This window comes from Anomalospiza imberbis, chromosome 8, assembly GCF_031753505.1.
Source record: "Anomalospiza imberbis isolate Cuckoo-Finch-1a 21T00152 chromosome 8, ASM3175350v1, whole genome shotgun sequence".
Taxonomy (NCBI): Eukaryota; Metazoa; Chordata; class Aves; order Passeriformes; family Viduidae; genus Anomalospiza; species Anomalospiza imberbis.
Genome location: NC_089688.1, coordinates 3678030 through 3697790, shown reverse-complemented (window position 1 = coordinate 3697790; position 19761 = coordinate 3678030). Strand labels below are relative to the sequence as shown.

General features: G+C 51.8%; 1 protein-coding gene across 3 annotated transcripts in view; it reads right to left on the bottom strand.

Moving 5' to 3' along the window:
• The window catches only part of PRKG1 (protein kinase cGMP-dependent 1), a 376558-nt gene that overhangs the window by 335726 nt on the left and 21071 nt on the right, over window positions 1-19761 (bottom strand). The window contains exon 1 of one of the 3 annotated variants that reach the window (XM_068197050.1): window positions 11602-12165. The exons of the other annotated variants lie outside the window; for them this stretch is intronic. Coding sequence (XP_068053151.1) covers window positions 11602-11912 — 311 coding nt within the window. The 5' untranslated portion in view covers window positions 11913-12165. Of the gene's footprint in view, window positions 1-11601; window positions 12166-19761 lie in introns of those variants that run through there. 3 annotated transcript variants of the gene reach the window in all.

Below are 19761 nucleotides of genomic sequence, written 5' to 3'. Positions count from 1 at the left end.
AGGTATTACAGACACACAGACCCAGTACAACAGGTATTACACACAAACACACCCAGTACAACAGGTGTTACAGACATTCCCCGTACAAGTATTACACACACACAGAGAGTACAACAGGTATTACACACACAGACCCCAGTACAACAGGTATTACACACACACAGACCCAGTACAACAGGTATCACACACACCCCCAGTACAACAGGTATTACACACACAGACCCCAGTACAACAGATATTACACACACACCCCCAGTACAACAGATATTACACACACAGACCCCAGTACAACAGGTATTACACACACAGACCCCAGTACAACAGGTATTACACACACACCCCCAGTACAACAGGTATTACACACAGAGACCCCCAGTACAACAGGTATTACACACACACCCCCAGTACAACAGGTATTACACACAGAGACCCCCTGTACAACAGGTATTACACACACCCCCAGTACAACAGGTATTACACACACAGACCCCAGTACAACAGGTATTACACACACACCCCCAGTACAACAGATATTACACACACAGACCCCAGTACAACAGGTATTACACACACACCCCCAGTACAACAGGTATTACACACACAGACCCCAGTACAACAGGTATTACACACACACCCCCAGTACAACAGGTATTACACACACACAGACCCCAGTACAACAGGTATTACACACACACAGACCCCAGTACAACAGGTATTACACACACACACACCCAGTACAACAGGTGTTACAGACACCCCCAGTACAAGTATTACACACACACACACACACCCAGTACAACAGGTATCACACACACCCCCAGTACAACAGGTATTGCACACACACACAGAGTACAACAGGTGTTACACACACACACCCCCAGTACAACAGGTATTGCACACACACACACACTGCCAATTCAACAAGTATTACATATACACACCCAATACACCAGGTGTTACACACACCCCAGTTAGTTTGTAGGTGTCTACCCCGTTTGGATGCACAGCCCTGCTCCAGGACTCGGACGCGAGCCGTGTACAGAGCACACCCAATCCCACGTTTCTAAGGGATTTATCCCACTCTTGGTCTGGCTGTTCCCCACCAGTGAGACCTGGCTGTTGTTTGCTCCACAGGCAGGACTGTAGTAAGGACAGGCAATGACAAACACGGAGCCTCTGGAGCTGGGACAGGGCACCAAGGTCCCCAGGATGTCACTGAGCCAGCACAGCAGGGCATGCAGAGTGACATTGTGACAATACAGCTCAAAGTCACTGCCACTGATGGAGCTGACACTGCAGGGAAGGCTTCCCCTGCTCCCAGCAAGGGATTCCTGCTGCAGTAATTCCTGTGAGGTGTCACTGAAACCCCCAGATACAACAATTTAAGGGTGTGTCCATTACTGTCTACACCCCCGTCCCTTTGGACCAGACTGTGAAGCTGAACATTGCAGTGAACTCGTCCCCTTGCTCCTGCTCCCTTGGACCTATCCAGACACCCTTAGGGATGTACCTGCTCCAGCTGGAACCTTATCCATCAGCCAGTGACTCCAGGGGTTTAACTGCTGTGGGGTATTTATCCACAGCCACTTACTCTGAGGTGCTCCTGTTCCAGCATGGCCTTCTCTAGGAGCCACGGGCTCTGCAGGAAGGAACCTGCTGCTCCAGGAATGAACCTGCTCCAGGATGGATTTACCCACAGCCCCTGCAGGAATGAACCTGCTCCAGTATGGATTTACCCACAGCCCCTGCAGGAGTGAACCTGCTCCAAGATGGATTTACCCACAGCCCCTGCAGGAAGGAACCTGCTCCAGCATGGATTTACCCACAGCCCCTGCAGGAATGAACCTGCTCCAGCATGGATTTACCCACAGCCCCTGCAGGAAGGAACCTGCTCCAGCACAGATTTACCCACAGCCCCTGCAGGAGTGAACCTGCTCCAGCATGGATTTACCCACAGCCCCTGCAGGAATGAACCTGCTCCAGCATGGATTTACCCACAGCCCCTGCAGGAATGAACCTGCTCCAGCATGGATTTACCCACAGCCCCTGCAGGAATGAACCTGCTCCAGCATGGATTTACCCACAGCCCCTGCAGGAATGAACCTGCTCCAGCATGGATTTACCCACAGCCCCTGCAGGAATGAACCTGCTCCAGCATGGATTTACCCACAGCCCCAGCAGGAAGAAGTGTGCTCCAGGAAGGAACCTCCTCCAGCATGGATTTACCCACAGCCCCTGCAGGAGTGAACCTGCTCCAGCATGGATTTACCCACAGCCCCTGCAGGAAGGAACCTGCTCCAGCACAGATTTACCCACAGCCCCTGCAGGAATGAACCTGCTCCAGCATGGATTTACCCACAGCCCCTGCAGGAATGAACCTGCTCCAGCATGGATTTACCAACAGCCCCTGCAGGAAGGAACCTGCTCCAGCATGGATTTACCCACAGCCCCTGCAGGAATGAACCTGCTCCAGCACGGATTTACCCACAGCCCCTGCAGGAGTGAACCTGCTCCAGTATGGATTTACCAACAGCCCCTGCAGGAGTGAACCTGCTCCAGCATGGATTTACCCACAGCCCCTGCAGGAGTGAACCTGCTCCAGCATGGATTTACCCACAGCCTCTGCAGGAAGGAACCTGCTCCAGCATGGATTTACCCACAGCCCCTGCAGGAATGAACCTGCTCCAGGAATGAACCTGCTCCAGCATGGATTTACCCACAGCCCCTGAAGGAATGAACCTGCTCCAGGAAGGAACCTGCTCCAGCATGGATTTACCCACAGCCCCTGCAGGAAGGAACCTGCTCCAGGAAGGAACCTGCTCCAATAGGGGTCTTACCCTGCTGTGCCATGAGTTTATCCATGGCCTCATACACAGCTCCTGATGCCTCAAGGCGTTCCTGCTCCAGGTTCTATCCTTGGGCCCCAATCCCTTTGGAGGTACAAGACACGTTGAGATGTTCCTGCTGGAGGTGGAACCCCAGCACCATCACCCACTCACAGCCCAGCTGGGATGGGGGAGACAATCAGAGGGCAAAAGGGAAAAAACTCATGGGTTGATATAAAGGCAGTTCAACAGGTAAAGCAAAAGCTGCAAGGAATTCATTCTGTGTTTTCCATGGGCAGGTGGGTGTTCAGCCATTCCCAGGAATGTGGGGTTCCATCCTATGCAATCCTCCTTGGGATCAGCTGTCCTGGCTCTGTCCCCTCCCAGTTTCTTGTGTAGCCCCTGCCTGCTTGCTGGTGGGGCAGGTGAGGAACAGAAAAGGCCTTGGCACACCAGGAAAGCTGGACTGCCAGGAAAATCCAGCCTCCTGTGGTATCTTGTGCTCCAGGCACTGGAGGGTCTCTGCCTCCGGATGCACACAGGCAGCAAAGCTGATTTTTAACAGAGATGCAAAGCCTGGACCCCACTGGATGGGACAGCTGTATAGAAGATGAACTTTGGGATTGTCAGGGAAGGGAACAAGCAGCATCCACGGGCAGAGAGAAAAATCTTGGGCAGAAGAAGGAGCAGGAACAAGACACCCAGGGAAGTAAGAAAGGGCTCAGAAGAGGGAGAAGAGGATGGTGCTACAGAACACAGGAGCTGCTGAAGGATGTTCATCTCCTCCAGCTGACCGTGCCCACCCTTAAGCTTCACACACCCCCTACCTTTACTAACTTGGGCAATACTGCAATTTCAAGGCAAAGAGCTGGAGGCTAACTCTGTATTTCCAGGATGCCTGATCTTCCATTTCACCTACAGGAATTTCTCAGGAGTTTAAGAGGCAGATTTTGGAAGTCTCTATAGCTGAAGCAGGTATCGTTTCCAACAAGCCTTAAGGTACAGCTGAGTGGCACTATTTGCATCCCATTTGCTTTATCTACACCTTCCTGAAGTGCTTGGCCACTGCCCTGATGTGCTGCTGGCAGTCCCAGGGCCATTGATTTCCTCTATTCACCAGAAATATCACCCACCAAGAAGGTTATTTTCCTCATTTAGCCTGTGGACTCCAAGAGCAGTAATGAATTCCCCTCAGCCGCCGGATCTCTGCACACAAATGACATCAAATAGGCAGTTTAAATCCTAACAAGCACTGACACATCCCAGGGACCCCCTTCCACTGGGGGCAGGGAACACTGGCTCTCCATTTCCATCACACCCATGTTATTTACTCCTGAATCTCAATGATACTCTGTGGGCAACAGCATTTCCACATTTGGATTTGAAGAGATCTTAAAAATCACCTCGTTCATGGGCAGTGACACCTTCCACTAGACCAGGATGCCTTCCCACAGTCCTGCTGGTTCTGTACAAAATTGCCTCCTGTCTACTGATATTAAAGCCTGACTGTTTTCCCTCCTAATAAAAGTGTACTTGCATGAATGCAATACTCCCCTATATGTGCTAAATATGTGAGTGCACATACATGTCATTGTATCTATTTTTCTATTCACATCCAACACAAAGTATGTGTGCACTTTCAAGACTGCAATTTAATTTTCCATCAAGCCAGGCAGCTCCATTATGATTTCTCCTCTTTGTTCACGTCACCCACAGCCACCACCTCACAGAACACTGAGTAAGTGAGCAAAACGAGCTGGCCTGGGCTGGCAGCTTCTAAATCCACGTCAAGACCAAGTCAGAGTTGCTGTGCAGCTTTCCTGACACAGCTGGGGTGTTTGGCAGGAAAGACCTCCAATAAATGTGCTCACAAACCAAATCAAAGAAGGGAATTTGGGGGAAGAAGCACTGCTCCAGGCAGGAATTGTTACAGCCTGACAAGGAGCTTTTTTTCACTGATAATCTACTTCAAGTTTGCTCCTAATGAACAAGGATCAAAAACAGCCCAAAGATCCCAGACTTCAGAAAGTCTGACAGCCCATTTTCGACTTGGAAAGCAGGCACTGGTGTTGAAGTTTGGCTCTCCCTGCTCAGGCTCTGGTTTCCAAGGAAACCAGTGGCTGCAAGAGCCTTGAAAACGCCGGTCCTGTGCTCCTGCTCGGAGCACGCTGCGCTGGAGCTTCCCCCGACACCAACCCTGCCAGGAGGGGCTTTAGCAGCGTTTGCAAAGCACCTGGATGCAATTCCAGGCATTCAGGATGTCAGGATACACAGAACACACTCGACTGATCACACACTTAGACCAAACCACTTTCTGTAGATGCTGAGAGGAGAAAGGTATTACTGTCATGGTTCAGGCTCCGATGTAGCAACAAATACTTCTGTTTTTATCCTGTTCTCTCTGCCCTTCAAAACAAAGACAAGCTACATAAAACACGATTGTCAGGCACTCCTCTGCCTGCATGTACTCGCTAGAAACGGCAAAGCAGCAGATGAAAAACATTTACAGAAATATTTAGACTTCATCCTGATGCATATGCAAGGGTTTGGGCCCCGTGAAAAGCCAAAAGCAAAGACCAGCAGCACGGGCAGCAAGGACTATCACTGATGGCAGTGAGTGGCGTTTAATCCATCTCCAGCCCAGCTTTCCTGAACCCCTTCCCTCAGGAAGATGTTTGTATTCACTAGCTCTTATCATCCTACAGCATCTAGCTCAAGCAGGATAACTACAGAAACTGGTATGTAACAGTTCACTGTATCCTTTTTAGCTCTCTGAAGAAACAAATTTTTCCCTTGACTCCTATTTTCCATCTGGTGCTCAGCAAGTTCAGAACTCACAGTGTCCCCTCTCCTTCCAGAGGCAGCTGGCCAGGCTAAATTTGTGCTACTACGTCCATTTCTGTTCAGTTTCAGAACTCTGACCTGGCTTTTTTATTATTATTGTTAACTTCAGAAACGTAAGACACATCCTGTGTTTAGGAACACGGGATGCTGAAGGTCAGGAATGCTTTCACAGAGTCTGGAGAGAAGGAATTCGTGGCTGTGGCCTGGGGACCTTATTTTGTGTTGAAGCACTTTAAAACTCTCCACCTACAGCATTCATACAGCTAAGGATGAATGTAACACAGCTCAGACAAGTATAGGTAATTGTTCCAGTAGTAGAGATAAAAGGAAAAAAAAGTTAATTCTGCAGAAAACGAAATGATGGAGCTGTGCTACAATTTAAAAAAGAGTCTCTATGTTAATTACCAGCTGTTAGTGTGCTCGGAGCTACTGTACTTGCTGAACAGTGTTGTTTCTCATATAACCACCAAGAAAATGTCACTGTAGTTTCTGAACAGAACCACTTTGCTTTAAAACACAGTTTACTGACACCACACTGCTAAAATTAATCTCCAAAAGCAGCAGATAAATCCAGTGAAGTCTGTGTTACTTGTTGAACAGAACTAAGAATAAGTGACATTGCAGCGATGTTTTATCTTGCAATTAAACTCATCTCAGCAAGAACCACACAGAAGATGACAAAACAGCTACGTGGCTTTAGTAGCTTTATTGGGAGATTTGTTTTTTACCTTCCTTTGAGTCAAACCCCTCTGGAGCTTACACTCAGCACAAACACCACCAGCCTGAACAAGCGCGTTGAGAGATGACCCAAAACACTGCTTCAATAGAGAAAAATCGTAGTTCTGTGCTTAACAGCCTAACACCACACAGCCACCCCTTACTACCGTGAGCAACCCAAACCTCAGAGGCTTGTAATGTATCACACAAGGAGCTGAGATGTCACAATGTCCCCTTGTCAGTTCCCAAGGCATTAAACCACTCGGAGCGTGAGTCACACGAGTGCACAGAGGGGAGCCCCATCACTGCCACCACTGCCGAGCCAGACCTGTCAAAACACAGGGAAATCACGCTCGGCTGCCTTGCTCCAGCACTACCCTTCCTGTGCTCACAGCTCTGGCAGGGAGAGCAGCATCCCTCAGCAGCATCCCTCACAGCACAGCACCAGGGATGCTCCCCCACCAGTGGTGCCCCAGCACCGCTCAACATGTAAAATCCTGACCCTGAATCCTGACCCTTCAAATGCACCGAAAAACCCCAGTGACGTTAATGGATTTTTGTCCATCGAACATCAGCTGAAACTATGTTCAGATGGATTTGACATTAGAGAACATAAAAGCAATCACAGCATTTAACAGCTTCCACAACAAATGATAAATGCAGTTCAATTAATTCCTCACTGGACACATCAGAGTGGATTGACAGCAAAAAAAAACATGAAGGTTGCACCACTACATCCATCTCTGCTGACTGCTTAGGGCAAGATGCTTCACCAGAAAGTGACAGGACTCAAGAGGCCACCACCATCCCAGCTCCTGCCCCACATTCCAGGAAACCATCAGGGCAGGAGCGTGCCTCAGTTCCTCCCCCATCACCTCAACCATCAGTTCCCAATGGTTTCATCATGTACCAAATTCCTGTAAGAAGAGGAAAGTGTGATGGAAGAGAGGTTTGGGTCATTTCAGAGGTTTTAAATGAAGCTGCAGCATACACAGCGCTGATAAATACCAGAGGAGTATTTCATGCCAACACCCTAAATACAAACTGTTTTTCAAGTATTTCTGGGGATTTTATGACTATTATGATCGCTTAAAATACGCCCCTAGCACCCAGAGGATGTGCACATTCGCCTTCAAAGAACCAATCTGGCCGTTGCAGGGATTTTGTTAAACCTCTTGTATGGCTTGTCGTTCTTTCCCTACGGCTATGCAACCAAATACTTTATATTTCTTAAACCAGACCACTTAAATACAACTCACACGCTGCTCCTCCCCTCACAAATGACTCTCTGGGATTTTGGCAGATTCCCCAAAAAGTCTGCTATCTCCCCAAACCAAGTTATTTTTCGTTTTACTCAACATTTCTTACAAATGACACAGCATTTGCTGCTGTCTCTGTTAACAACAGAGCTTGTACCACCTCAGCCAAGAGATCAGGCCCTTCACACTCACGAGCTCCGTGCTTTATTCTGTGTTCTACATTTCTTTTTTCTCCCTTCTGGAAAAGAAAACACACTGATTACACAGCCTTCCAAAAAGGCGAACAGCTGTTGCAGATCCCTGAACAAAGCAGCCTGTTAAAATTAAAGTTCTGGGTATTTTCCCATGGCAAGAATGAGGCAGGGAAAGGGAAGAGTCGCAGCTTTGCTGGTTGAAAAGGCTTCTCTGTACAGTTTAAACTGCAAAGGCAGTTGGTACAAACTCGGTCTCCCAGTATTCCCTCCGTGCTGACAGGCTCTTAGCAGCCAGGATATACCCTGCAAGAGGTCAAAGGTGTGGAAAAACAAACACGAGCAGCAATTTGGGAAGATGAAGAGGAGAGAACGATCTGCCACTGCATTTTTTCTGCCACAGAAAACCAGCCAGCTTCCTCCCCAGTCTGTGCCCTCTTAGTCGGTCACTTCAGGAAAGTTATGTCCTTTGAGAGGGGGAGGGAAGAAAAAAACCACTTATTTTAAATAACTGGCTTCTAGTTGCTTCAATAGGGAGTCTGGTAAAGATGCTAATGCCCAATTCCTCTCACTTGTAACTCAGAAGAAAATGGCTGAATGGCTGGATGTGTCCCTCAATGGATTTTAGCGCCTCATGTCAGCCTACAAAGTCCTGTTTCACTTCTAAAAACATTGTAGAGGCAAAACAAGCCCAACCCTCCAACAGCAACTCAAACTCTTACAGCTCTGAAAAAGTAATTTTATTTAACCATATACGTCCTTAACTGGGGGGAGAGGGGGAGGATATGTGTGTGCAAGGGAAGATCCTGCAGATTTTATAGGATTTGTCCACACAAAGCAATTAAATTTACTTTCACACTTTGAAAGCCATTCATGGAATCCCAGAATGGTTTGGGTTGAAAGAGATCTTAAAGCCCATCCAGTGCCACCCCTGCCATGGACAGGGACACCTTCCACTGTCCCAGGCTGCTCCAAGCTCCATCCAGCCTGGCCTTGGGCACTGCCAGGGATCCAGGGGCAGCCACAGCTGCTCTGGGCACCCTGTGCCAGGGCCTGCCCACCCTCCCAGGGAGCAATTCCTTATTCCCAATAGCCCCTCCATCCCTGCCCTCTGGCAGTGGGAAACCATTCCCTGTGTTCTGTCCCAAGTCCCTCTCAAACTCTCTTACTCTCATTCAGAGTTCAGCCACTCTATAACCCAGAATATTCTGTGCGGCATCACAACAGCTTCCACCACCACAGACCCTCAAGTATCTGCCATGATCCTCATGATAATTCGGTTCCCAGAGATTTTCTGCTGCTATTGGTCCTACCAATCTCCAGCCACCTCTGCCCTCTGCCAGATCAGGAGAGCAAATCCAGCAACACCTAACTAAAAAAAAAAAAAAAAAAAAAAAAAAAAAAAAAATCGCAGAGGCTACTTTAGAATCATCTTGGTTGGAAAACCCCACTAAAATCAAAAAGCCCAACCATTCTCTCAGCACTGCCAAGGCCACCACTAACCGATATCCCCAAGTGCCACATCCACCTGCCTTTCGAACACTTCTTGGTGGCATGACAAAACCAAAGGTTGGGTGCCATTACCTCGATAGTCACTGAGGTTCAGCATGAACAGGGGGGGAAAAAACCAACCCTTTTGTGCAGGTTTTGTTATTCCCAGGTCTTCACCACCTTAACTCTCACCACCACCACCACCGTAAGTCTTGGCCATCAGGCTCTTAGGGCTGACACAGAGCACTCCACTCTTCCCACAGCCACATACACTCCTGGAACCATTAGCAAGGATCTTTTCCTGTCATCAGACTGGTTTGGGTTGGAAGGGACCCTAAAAGTTCTCTCATTCCAGCCTCCTGTCATGGGCAGGGACACCTTCCACTGCCCTGGGCTGCTCCAAACCCCTGGAATGCCCCACCTGAGCGATTACAACCTGAAACCACGAGTTGACTTCGACGTTGTAAATAATATTAGAATTCTTGGCCATGGATGATGAATATGAAACACCCCCTCGGAGAGCTGGGCATTACACCCCACAGCAGACCGCAGGGCGGCATTTATACAAGGAGCAATTAAAATTCTAGCTGGAAAACGTTCACCCAGGGCTTTGCCAGGCTTCCTACATATTTCACTGGATACGGCAGAGGCTGCGGACTCGCTCTGCTGAAACCTGTGGCGCTTCCCGGAGTTCTGGGAGCTCCATTTGCACTTCAAGAGCGCCGAGGGGCAACGACACTGACAAGGAAACCAACACGCGCGGGGCTTTGCATTCCCAGGGGAAATTAACACCGTGGGATGCCTTATCCCACCTTGGGCGATTACCACACAGCCCAGGGATTTCACAGAGCGCCCAGCCGCCCCGGGTCACTTTTGGGGGCGTTTTGTTCGTTTTGGGGGCTGCAGGGGAGGCGTTTCACGCGCCACCGCCGTTCGTCCCCTGACATCCTTTAGAACGCGCGGCCAGGCGCCTTAAAAGGACAAAATATCTGTGGCGGTGGGAATGGGGGGCGGGAACGGGAATGTGGGAACGGGAGCGTGGCGGGAGGGAGCGGGCCGGGAAGCGGCGGGGCGGCAGCAGGGGCCCACGAGGCCCGGCCCGGCGGGGTCCGGCCATGGCGGCCGCCCTGAGGGCGGGCAGTTGCCTGGAGACGGCGGGGCCCGCCATGGCGGCGGGAAAGCGCTGAGGCTGCGCGGGGAGCGCGGCCAGCCCCGGCACGGTCCCCAAGGGGACACTCCGGCAGGGTCCCCGTGCCCCGCCACCTCTCCCCGGGCACCGTCCCTGTGCCCCGGCACGGCCGCCCGGGCACCGTGCCCGCGCCGCCCGCCCCGTCCCCCGTGCCCGCATCCCGGAGCCCGCCCGGCGCACACGCTCCCCACTACCGGCATGGCTCCGGGGATCCGCCAGCGCTCCCCGTTATCGTCCCGCGAGGAAGATGCCGGCCGCGGAGGGGAGGAGGGGTTTTGCCCATCGACGGAGAGGTTGCGCCCCGGACCCGCACATGGAGCCCGGCGCGGCGAGCATCCGCTCATCACCGCTTCTCTTTTTATCTATCCCTTGAGGAGCGCTGAACCAAAGGCACGGAGATGTACCGGCCAGGAAAAGGCACTGAGCGAGGCAGGGCTCCGCTTCCCCATTAAGGCGCTCTAATTTCCCTAATCTGCGGCAGGTGTGAAACCGGGGCAGCGCATCCCCCGGCGCGCCGGCACCTGAGGATCCCCGCACCTTTCCCTGCCCCCCGCACACCCTCCGGCGCACCAGGACACTGCAATAAGCTCCTGCCTCTGCCAAACCCTCCTCCCCAAAACACCAGCCCCCTCCCGGAGAGCCGGGCACCGCATCCCGCCGGGCTCCAAGTTTCCCGGCTGGGAATGTCTCACTGCGGGGTCCCGCAGCGAGCCCCGAGCTTCTCCCGCTCCCTCCCGCAGCGACAAAGCCTCCATGCCCACGACACGATCCGGTTCAACCCGCCGGCAGCACCGTCCCCCCGCAGGGATGGGGCGGCCGGGTACCGCCGCAGCCGGGACGGGCTGTCCGGGACCCGGGCGTCCCGCTCTGCCGGCACCTCGGCGCTCACTCCTGCCGCTCTTTCCCCCTCTCGCAAACCCGGCGCTCGCAACTTTCCCACCCCGCGGGGCCACCCGGGGAGGATGCGGGATGCGGGAATGCCGCGCTCCGCACCGGTCCATGCCCGGCGGGCGGCGGCGAGGCCGGGAATGGAGCGGGATGAGGGAGAGAGGGGAGGCTGAGCGGCGGGGCGACCCCCTGCTTACTGCGGGCTCTTGGGGTAGAAAGGGAGGGTGACGTGGCTGAGATCTTGGATGTCGAAGGCGGTGGGCTCGGCCGAGATCGCCTGGCGCTTGGTCCGCTGCTCGCCCTGCAAGGTGCCGGCGCTTTGCTGCTGCGCCTGCTGCGTGGCGGGCCGGATCACCGAGCGGTACTTGTCCAGCTCGTTCTGCAGCTTCTGGATCAGTTCGTCCTTCTGGTCCAACTCCAGCTCCAGCTCGTCGATGAGCGCATCCCGCTGCCGCAGCTCCTCGATCTTCTCCTGCAGCGCGTACTGTAAATCCCGCAAAGTGCCCATGGTCCTGCCGCCGCGCTCGCCCCTCGCCGCTCCCGGCAACTTTCCCCCCCCGGGGCCGCCTCCCCGCGCTCGGGCCACCCCGGCCCCCGCCGCCCCCCTGGGCTCGGCCCGGCCCCGCGGGGCCGCCGCCGCAGCCGGACCCCCGGCACGGCGCTCCGGAGCCGGGGTGTTGTCAGGGGCGATGTGGATCTGCCTGCGTCAGGCCGGGCTGGCGAGGGAGCCGAGACACACACACACACCCGCGGCGGCGAGCGGGGAGGGAGGGGAGGCGGGCGGGCGGCGGGAGGGAGGCAGGGGCGGCGGGGAGGATGCACATGCTCGCCCCGCTCCCTCCCGCCGGCCCCGCCGCGCCCCGCGCCGCCCACGCCCCGCGAGCTGCCGAGGAGGGAGGGGGCTGGCCGGGAGCAGCTCCCGGTGCCTGCCCTGCCGGCCTTCTGCTGGAGGCCAGCGGACAGGTCCGAGCCGCGGACCTCCCGTCCTGCTCCCCTCCTTCCCCCTCTGCTCCGCTCAAGGTGCCACTTCGCCTTAAAGAACTTCTCCCCCCTTTGCTTTGCTTTTAAAGAGCCGGTTTTTGTTGTCTTCCCCGAGTGGAAGCACAAACCAGCGCCTGGCATGGCTCCTCCTCAAGCCTCAGCAAGCTCCGGGCTCCAAAAACCCAGATTTTCACGGGAATATCGGTCAAGTCTGTCTGCACTGGAAAAGCCTGGAGGCAGGGCATCTGGCTTTCAGAGCACTGAAAAACACCCCCTTAACTTAAAATCTGGGAGATTTTCTGCCTGGCCCAAATACCATGTGAAAGCCCAAGTTTCTGCTGTACCAGACAGATCAGACTTCCCCGGAGTGCAGGGTTTTCCTTCATGCACTCAGGTTTCCTGTGTGGCCCTACCTCTGCCATACAGCTCACTGGGCTGCAGCACAGAAGTAACAAAATCAAATTAATGAGCCACAGTGGCCACGTCCTCAGTGCCAAACGATTCTGGGTTCTTCCATTTGCCAGGCTCTGAAGGGCCAGCAATGCTCACCCTGAGAGCACAGCTCCAGCCTTGGCTCTCTGGGGAAGAAACAGGGGGCTGAGAGCTGTTTTTGGGGTTCCTGGTCAAATCATCCAGCCTGGAGGAGCCAGTGATAAAAGCCCCAGAGTGTAGGAACCTCACCAAAGCTTCTGGGGCACTGGCACAGTTTCATGCTCAGAGGTTTTCAGCAGCTGTTTCTGGTCCCTCTTGGGGAGTTTGATTTGGGGAGGAGGAGGATGCAGCCCTGAATGTGTTCTTTGGAGGTGGGTGGCACCTACGTGCTTGTGTCTAGACCTCCCATGCCAGGCATGAGCTGCAAGTGCCAGACATCAGCCCCTGCTTATGGGGCTGAGCTCCTTTGGTCTTGCCCTTTTTTCCCCCTCCCCCGGTTACACACTGACTCCAGCTTTCAACCTGCAGCTGGTTTTTATAAAATAAATTTGTAAAAGAGAACAGATGAGGAATTAGAGCTGCTCCCTGCTCCACACTGTTGCTGGAAACGGCCTGGCCTCTGCTCACAGACATGAGGCTTTGCAGGCTTTTCATGCATTTTTCAAATGCATGTGAAAAGGGGGGGGGGGGGGGGAGAGGGGGATAGAGTTAGGCAAAACTCTTTAGTTTTCAGTCCCCTTGATACATTCATGCCAGGCACAAAGCAAAGTTCCCCAGTTGTTTCCATGGGTTTAAGTCCAGACAGCATTTTTTACTGTCTATTCCCCCTATTTCCATCTCACATAACTCACTGGGAACAAAAGTACCAGATATCTGCTGAACATTTCCATTTTAAAGACAACAGGCATTAAACAGATGCATTCCTGCTGCCTACAAACCGGGAATCAGTGATAAATAAAATATTTAACAGCATTCAGCCAACACGCTGTAAGTTTTATTGCTTTCCTCCCTGCAGAAGTGAAATCTGCAGGAGGGAGAGGTGATACAGTTACCTGAAACCCACCAGGTTTCAAAAGAATCGCGGCCCTGGAGAAAACTGGTGCATAATTTCTCAGTGACAAGCAGTAAAATAACATTACTTTGTTTCAATGAGAGGGCCACAGCCCTGGACTGAGACAACAGTGCCCCAGAACAGAAAGGATCCACAGAAAACTATGAGACATTATGGCACATAAAGCTGTCAAGGAATCTAGCTGAGTGTATCTAAAATGTGTATTCATTTCCAGGTAGGAAGCAGATTTTCATCAGACCCTTGGGAGTCTTGAGAGATATTTTTATGGCCCAGGTTTAGATTTGGGACCATAACCAGCCACTGTCAAGCCCAAGGCCAGTGTTCCCCGGTTTAAAGATGAGGCCAAAGCAGCCCAAATGGCTTCACAAGCCAACAGCAGAGCTCTGCCATGGGAAGGCAGCTGGCAGTTGCCTATTCCCTGCTCTCCCAAAGAAACCAGAGCACAGAAACCACAAGGCCAGCACAGATCCTGCTGAGTGATCTCAGGGATCCCAGGGTACCACCCCACTCCAATAAAAATAAATCCTATGGTCCTATTCCTTTCAATTTAAAGCTCCCAACAAAATAAATAAGTGGATCTCAGGCTCAACAGAGCAGCTGCTTTGTCTGCTTGATCCAGGGAATGGAAAGGAACAGCTTTAGGGAAAAGAATGGCAGGAATGCACCAACTGGCTTGGTGTTGGGTGAAGCTGCTCACAGCTTAAGGAAACCTTTAGGCTATGAACTTCCCAAAGCCTTTTCCTGCTCCCTCCACTGCCTGGATGTCGAGTGGGAAGCCAAAAAAAAAAAAAAAAAAAAAAGAGCTTCTGCAGAGATCTGCCCCAAAGCGCAGCACACCAGGGCTGGCTGGTGGGAATCACACCGAGCAGGGATGTTTCTCCTCTCCGCTGCACTCACAATATTTCCTCTCTGCACAGCTCCAGGGTTTTGATACCTTCTGCTTCTGAACCTTTTCAGGGATCATCTGTCACCAAATGCACCCACTCAGCTGCCATTTTTCAAGCTGAAACTGTGTTTGAACACTGCCTATCCTGCAAACACCTCCCTGGACTCCCGAGACAAGGCTCAGGGAGCTGGTACGATCCCTGACAGGCAAATGTCACCTTGCTCCAGCCAGCCAGGACAGCACGGACAGAGAGGCTGGGCATGCACCACTGCCCACATACATAAACATCTTCCTCCTCCTGGATGTGGTGTTGGTTCCCTGCCTAATCCACTCTACTCTTTTCCCAAAATATCTGCAGGAGCAGATCAGCCCGTGGCAGAAAGTTGCACCGGCTGGATTTTGTGCTGGATTATCCTGCTTCGTGCAGGTTTGGGAAGGTCTGTGACCTGCAGGGCTCTGCCCTCCGCTGGCACACAACCAAATTCCTGCCCTACCTGCACAGTCACAGCAACACCTTTAGGATGAGAAGGAACTACAAGAATACAGGCAAATTTCGAGGGAGGCAGCACAGCAGCTGAACCCTTACAAAAAGCACCTCGAAGGTGTGGTCACACCTGAGACTCGCCGCATCTCATCCATGGGATGCCACCTGCTATTCCACCACGACCCCAAAATCCACGGCAGTCCCCAAGGCAGAGCAAGGAGTGCCACCTACTGAAACACGGGCACACCCGACTCCTCCCTAAGGCACATCTGGCCATTCCTTTTGCCCCAAAACGCCTCTGGCAGCTCCTTCTGAGGCCACAGGGTGCTAAAGATTTTTAAGGGGCACCTGGGAACTAATTCAGCCCCCAGGGATGGGTATGAAGCTGAAACTACTGTGTCAAAGCAGCCTTGCCAAGACCAAGGAGCAGGAATTGAATATCTGGGAAGTGCTTCAGCCTCTTTTCTCTAGGAAAACAAGACCTATTTTCTCATGGCACTGGATGTTCCTCCTCCCTAATTTGGTCCTTTCCAGAGCCTCTAATACAAAAGTGAAAGCCATTTGTTCCTCCCCACAAAGGGATGGAGATATCCAGCTCTGAGCACTGTCATTCAAACCCCATTGATTCCTGCACGCTGGAAGTCAAATCAACACCTGAACTGGATTATCCTGATGACTTTCCTTTAGGGCATCAGTTCTTTCCCTGCTCAGTAAGAAACACTGAGAAGTGTGAAGAGCATGTAGCCATTGCAGGAAATCCTTTCAGGATGAATCTGAGGTAGAGTGCATGAGAAGGAAAAGAAAAATACCACAAGGCTTATTAAGGGAACAAAAAATTGTTGGCTGCAGAAGAAGCCAAAGGAAAAAATAACAATGTGCTGTTCTGCAGTTGTAATGCATTTAGCTTTTTAGATCACATTAGGGACACGCAGAACACCAAATGAATGTTTGTGCCATGCAAAGCCGAAGGAGGAGACATTGGGAGCATGGAATAGCAGAGAATTCTCCAGGAACACAGTGGTTTTGGGCACACATCACATTGAAGATTTAAATTCTCCTTTGTGGGCTCTTTGCCTGGAAGGAAGAGGTGGATGGCACAAAGCACCTCCTGTCAGTACAAGGTGAGAGATCTCCCTCCCCTTGTTGTTTTTTGCAGGCTGGAGCAAAGCCTGGGCTGTGCTTCCTGCTGGGTGGGCTGCAGAGCTGAAACAACACAAGAATCACTCATCTCATTACAAGCTCTACAGAAAAATGGCACCAGAAAAATCATTATTGGTAGCCACAAGTTCAACAAGCCCTTCAGAGCTTGTTCCTTCCATCAGAGCAACCAAAACCATCCCTCTGACAAGACCCTCTTGCCACCATCTCTGGCCACACATCTACAGGAACCTGTGCCCTCCAAAAGCAGGAAGATTTTCTCCCATGATGCACAGTAAATTGGATTTTCAGCAGCTCTCCCCTCCAGCTGGGTGCACATGGTGGCTGTGTGTCCCCACAGCCCTCTAGGGTTAAGGGAACACTGTGGGATTCCTGGGAGCACTTCTCACATCCTCAGCCTGAATGACATCCTTGGGGCCAGGCTTTCTCCAGGAAGGACCACACACATGATCCTCAACCAGAGCCACGATCCTGATCCCTCCTGTCCAGACACACCTCAAGTGACTGGCTCATTTTTCCCACTTTCCAGGAAAGGATGGACTGCCCAGCAAGATCAGACACTGGCAGAGCTTAAACACTTCTTCCTCTGGGCTGAATTAAGCCAGAAACCAGTCCTAAATGATTCAGCTGCCTTAAGAAGTCTCCTTAGGCTTGGATTAAGCAGAAATTGGTTCTGCAAGCTGCCAAAATAAACACTCGGTGCTCTTTGCAGTTACCACAGTTAGACACTGCCCATGCCCTGCTTCTCCCAGCAGTCCTGGGGCACTGCCTATGTAGAGCAAAAAGCATTTCGACAAGGCAGGCCCTGGAAATGCTGTTTTCCATTTGCTTTCAGCCATAAGCAACCAGCAAATGAACCCAGGGACCAATTAAATGAAATGCAGGGAAGCAGATTTAGTCGTGGAGCCACAAGATCCAGGATGCAACAGAGGTGAAGTCTGTAAAAAAACATCAACTCCGTTGATGTTGCTGGGAAAACAGGTTCACTCTGCTCCCACACACATCTCTGTTGGACTGGGGGAAGCTGGAACAGTTGAAGGAAGGTAGGAGCCATGTGCTGGGTCTGGTTTCCACAGGGATAGCCAGGCCAGTTTCCTTCCACTTCTCATCAGCCAGAGCTGAAGGCTGGGGGCAGCCTGTGCTCCGTGACCCTGAGACATTCACTGCCCCCCACACATTCCTCCTTGGATTGCATCTGTTCTACACCTTCTCCACGTGAAATCGCCTCTGGGTTTGTCTTTATCTGGGACTCCAACAAGCAACAACTGCTCCCAGGGCACCATCGGAATCACGGAAGGGTTTGGGCTCAAAGGGATCTTAAAGCTCATCTCATCCCACCCCTGCCATTCCAGGGACACCTTCCACTGTCCCAGGCTGCTCCAAGCCCTGTCCAACCTGGCCTTGGGCACTGCCAGGGATCCAGGGGCAGCCACAGCTGCTCTGGGCACCCTGTGCCAGGGCCTGCCCACCCTGCCAGGGAGCAATTCCTTCCCAAAATCCCATCCAGCCCTGCTCTCTGGCACTGGGAAGCCATTCCCTGTGTCCTGTCCCTCCATCCCATGTAAAAAGCCTCTCCATGCTTCTTGTAGCTCCTTCAGGCACTGCAAGGCCACAATTTGGTCCCACCAAAGCTTCTCCTCTCCAGGCTGAACAATCCCAGCTCTGCCAGAGCATTGGTCCTTGTCAGATGCTGGGAAAAACTTGGGCTCACCAAAAAAGAGATTTGTTCCACCAGACAGCTGCAATTCTTCTCTGTTTTCTTGTAAAACACAACACAGCCACAGCTGAACTCCTCAGTTTCAGCTTGCCCCTCTCTGACCCATGCTGCCTTGTGCACATCACTGATTGTTTTAGTCACGGTGCTCTGGCTGCAAGAGGTGGAAAGCAAAACCCTCAGGAAGGTGAGAACAGCAAGAAGCTCATTCCTCCCCCCCACCTCTAAATTATATTAATTGATAGCAGCTCATTTCTCCAGCTTCATTCTGAGGCTGTTTGATGCCATTCCTTCACTTCGAGGGCTTCACAGTGACAAACCTCTCAGCAGCCCTGAGCATTTGCAATTCTGGGTGCTCCCTCTGCTCACCCCTTCAGACCCTGCAGTGTTTCTTATCTCTCCTCGCCAGTAATGCACCACTCACCTCCCATAATTGCCTTGGTCTGTTGGGTTGATTTATCCAGCCTCCAAAACAATTCATTTATATTTGGAATTGGATTAGAAATAAACACAAATTCTGCTCCCCCGATATGAAAATAACCAGTGTGTTACCATTATCTCATGGTGCACTGAGAACAAGTGTCCTGTCTCTTTATACAATCAGTTTAATTCCCCTGCTTATTAAAAAATAGTATTTGGCTGTTTCAGGTATTTATAATAGTAAACACAAACCACAGATTTCAAATCTGGGGTTTACATGCCTGGAGAACAGGCTGGTGTTTCTTTAAGTCGCACTGAGAGTTGCCTTCCTTTTTAAAGACAGATTTGTGGCAGGATTTATCCTGAAGTCTTTGACATTTGCATGTCCTGAGCAACTGGAAATATTCCACTGGAGCACCAGACTCTTATTCAGGGATCTACAGGTGTTTATGGCCACAATTCCAGCAAGGCTAAACCCTTTCTCTCCGAGAACATTTCCCAAAAAGCTCTGTCCACAGGAGCTGAGCCCTGTGATCATCTAAGGCTCCGAATCAATGGCTGCACCCCACAGAGGGCCCAGCTTGTTGCAGTACAGAGGAAATATCCATGAATCATCCAGGCACAGTCTGCAAACAGGGCTCACATCAGGCCTCACAAAGCTTTTACTGCACTCCACTGACTTCTACAGCGATTTCTTATTTATGCTTGGGGGAACTCCATCAAGTTGGGCTCTCAGAGTGTGTAAAATGTTTATATTCACCGTTTTCCTCTGTCAGTGTTTGCAGGGACTGATTGCTCTACTCATCAGAGCATTAGAGACCAGCACTCGCCCGATTTCCTCAGCACCGCTCACATCTCTCAGCTGAGTGCCCGGGTGAGTCACGGGGTGGGCAGAGCTTCTATCCTCTCCTTTCTTCCATTTCTGGTGCAGATCAGCAGCCAAACCCCTGGCTGTGGTGCAGGGCTCCCTCCTGGTTGGCACTGCTCCACCTCCTCACCTGCCCTGGTGTTCCTCACTCCAGTTCCATTCCCAGCTGCTTTTCCTCTCACCTAAACCCCTCTCCATGGCAGAGAAGTCAAACATGCCAGGAGGATTCACCCGTACACCTCTTCCCCACCAGTTCCCAATCTTTGGTTTGTGTGGAAAACAGCACAGTTGTCACTTCTGGGGAATTGTGATAACAACTACTGGGAGCTTCCTCAAACCTAA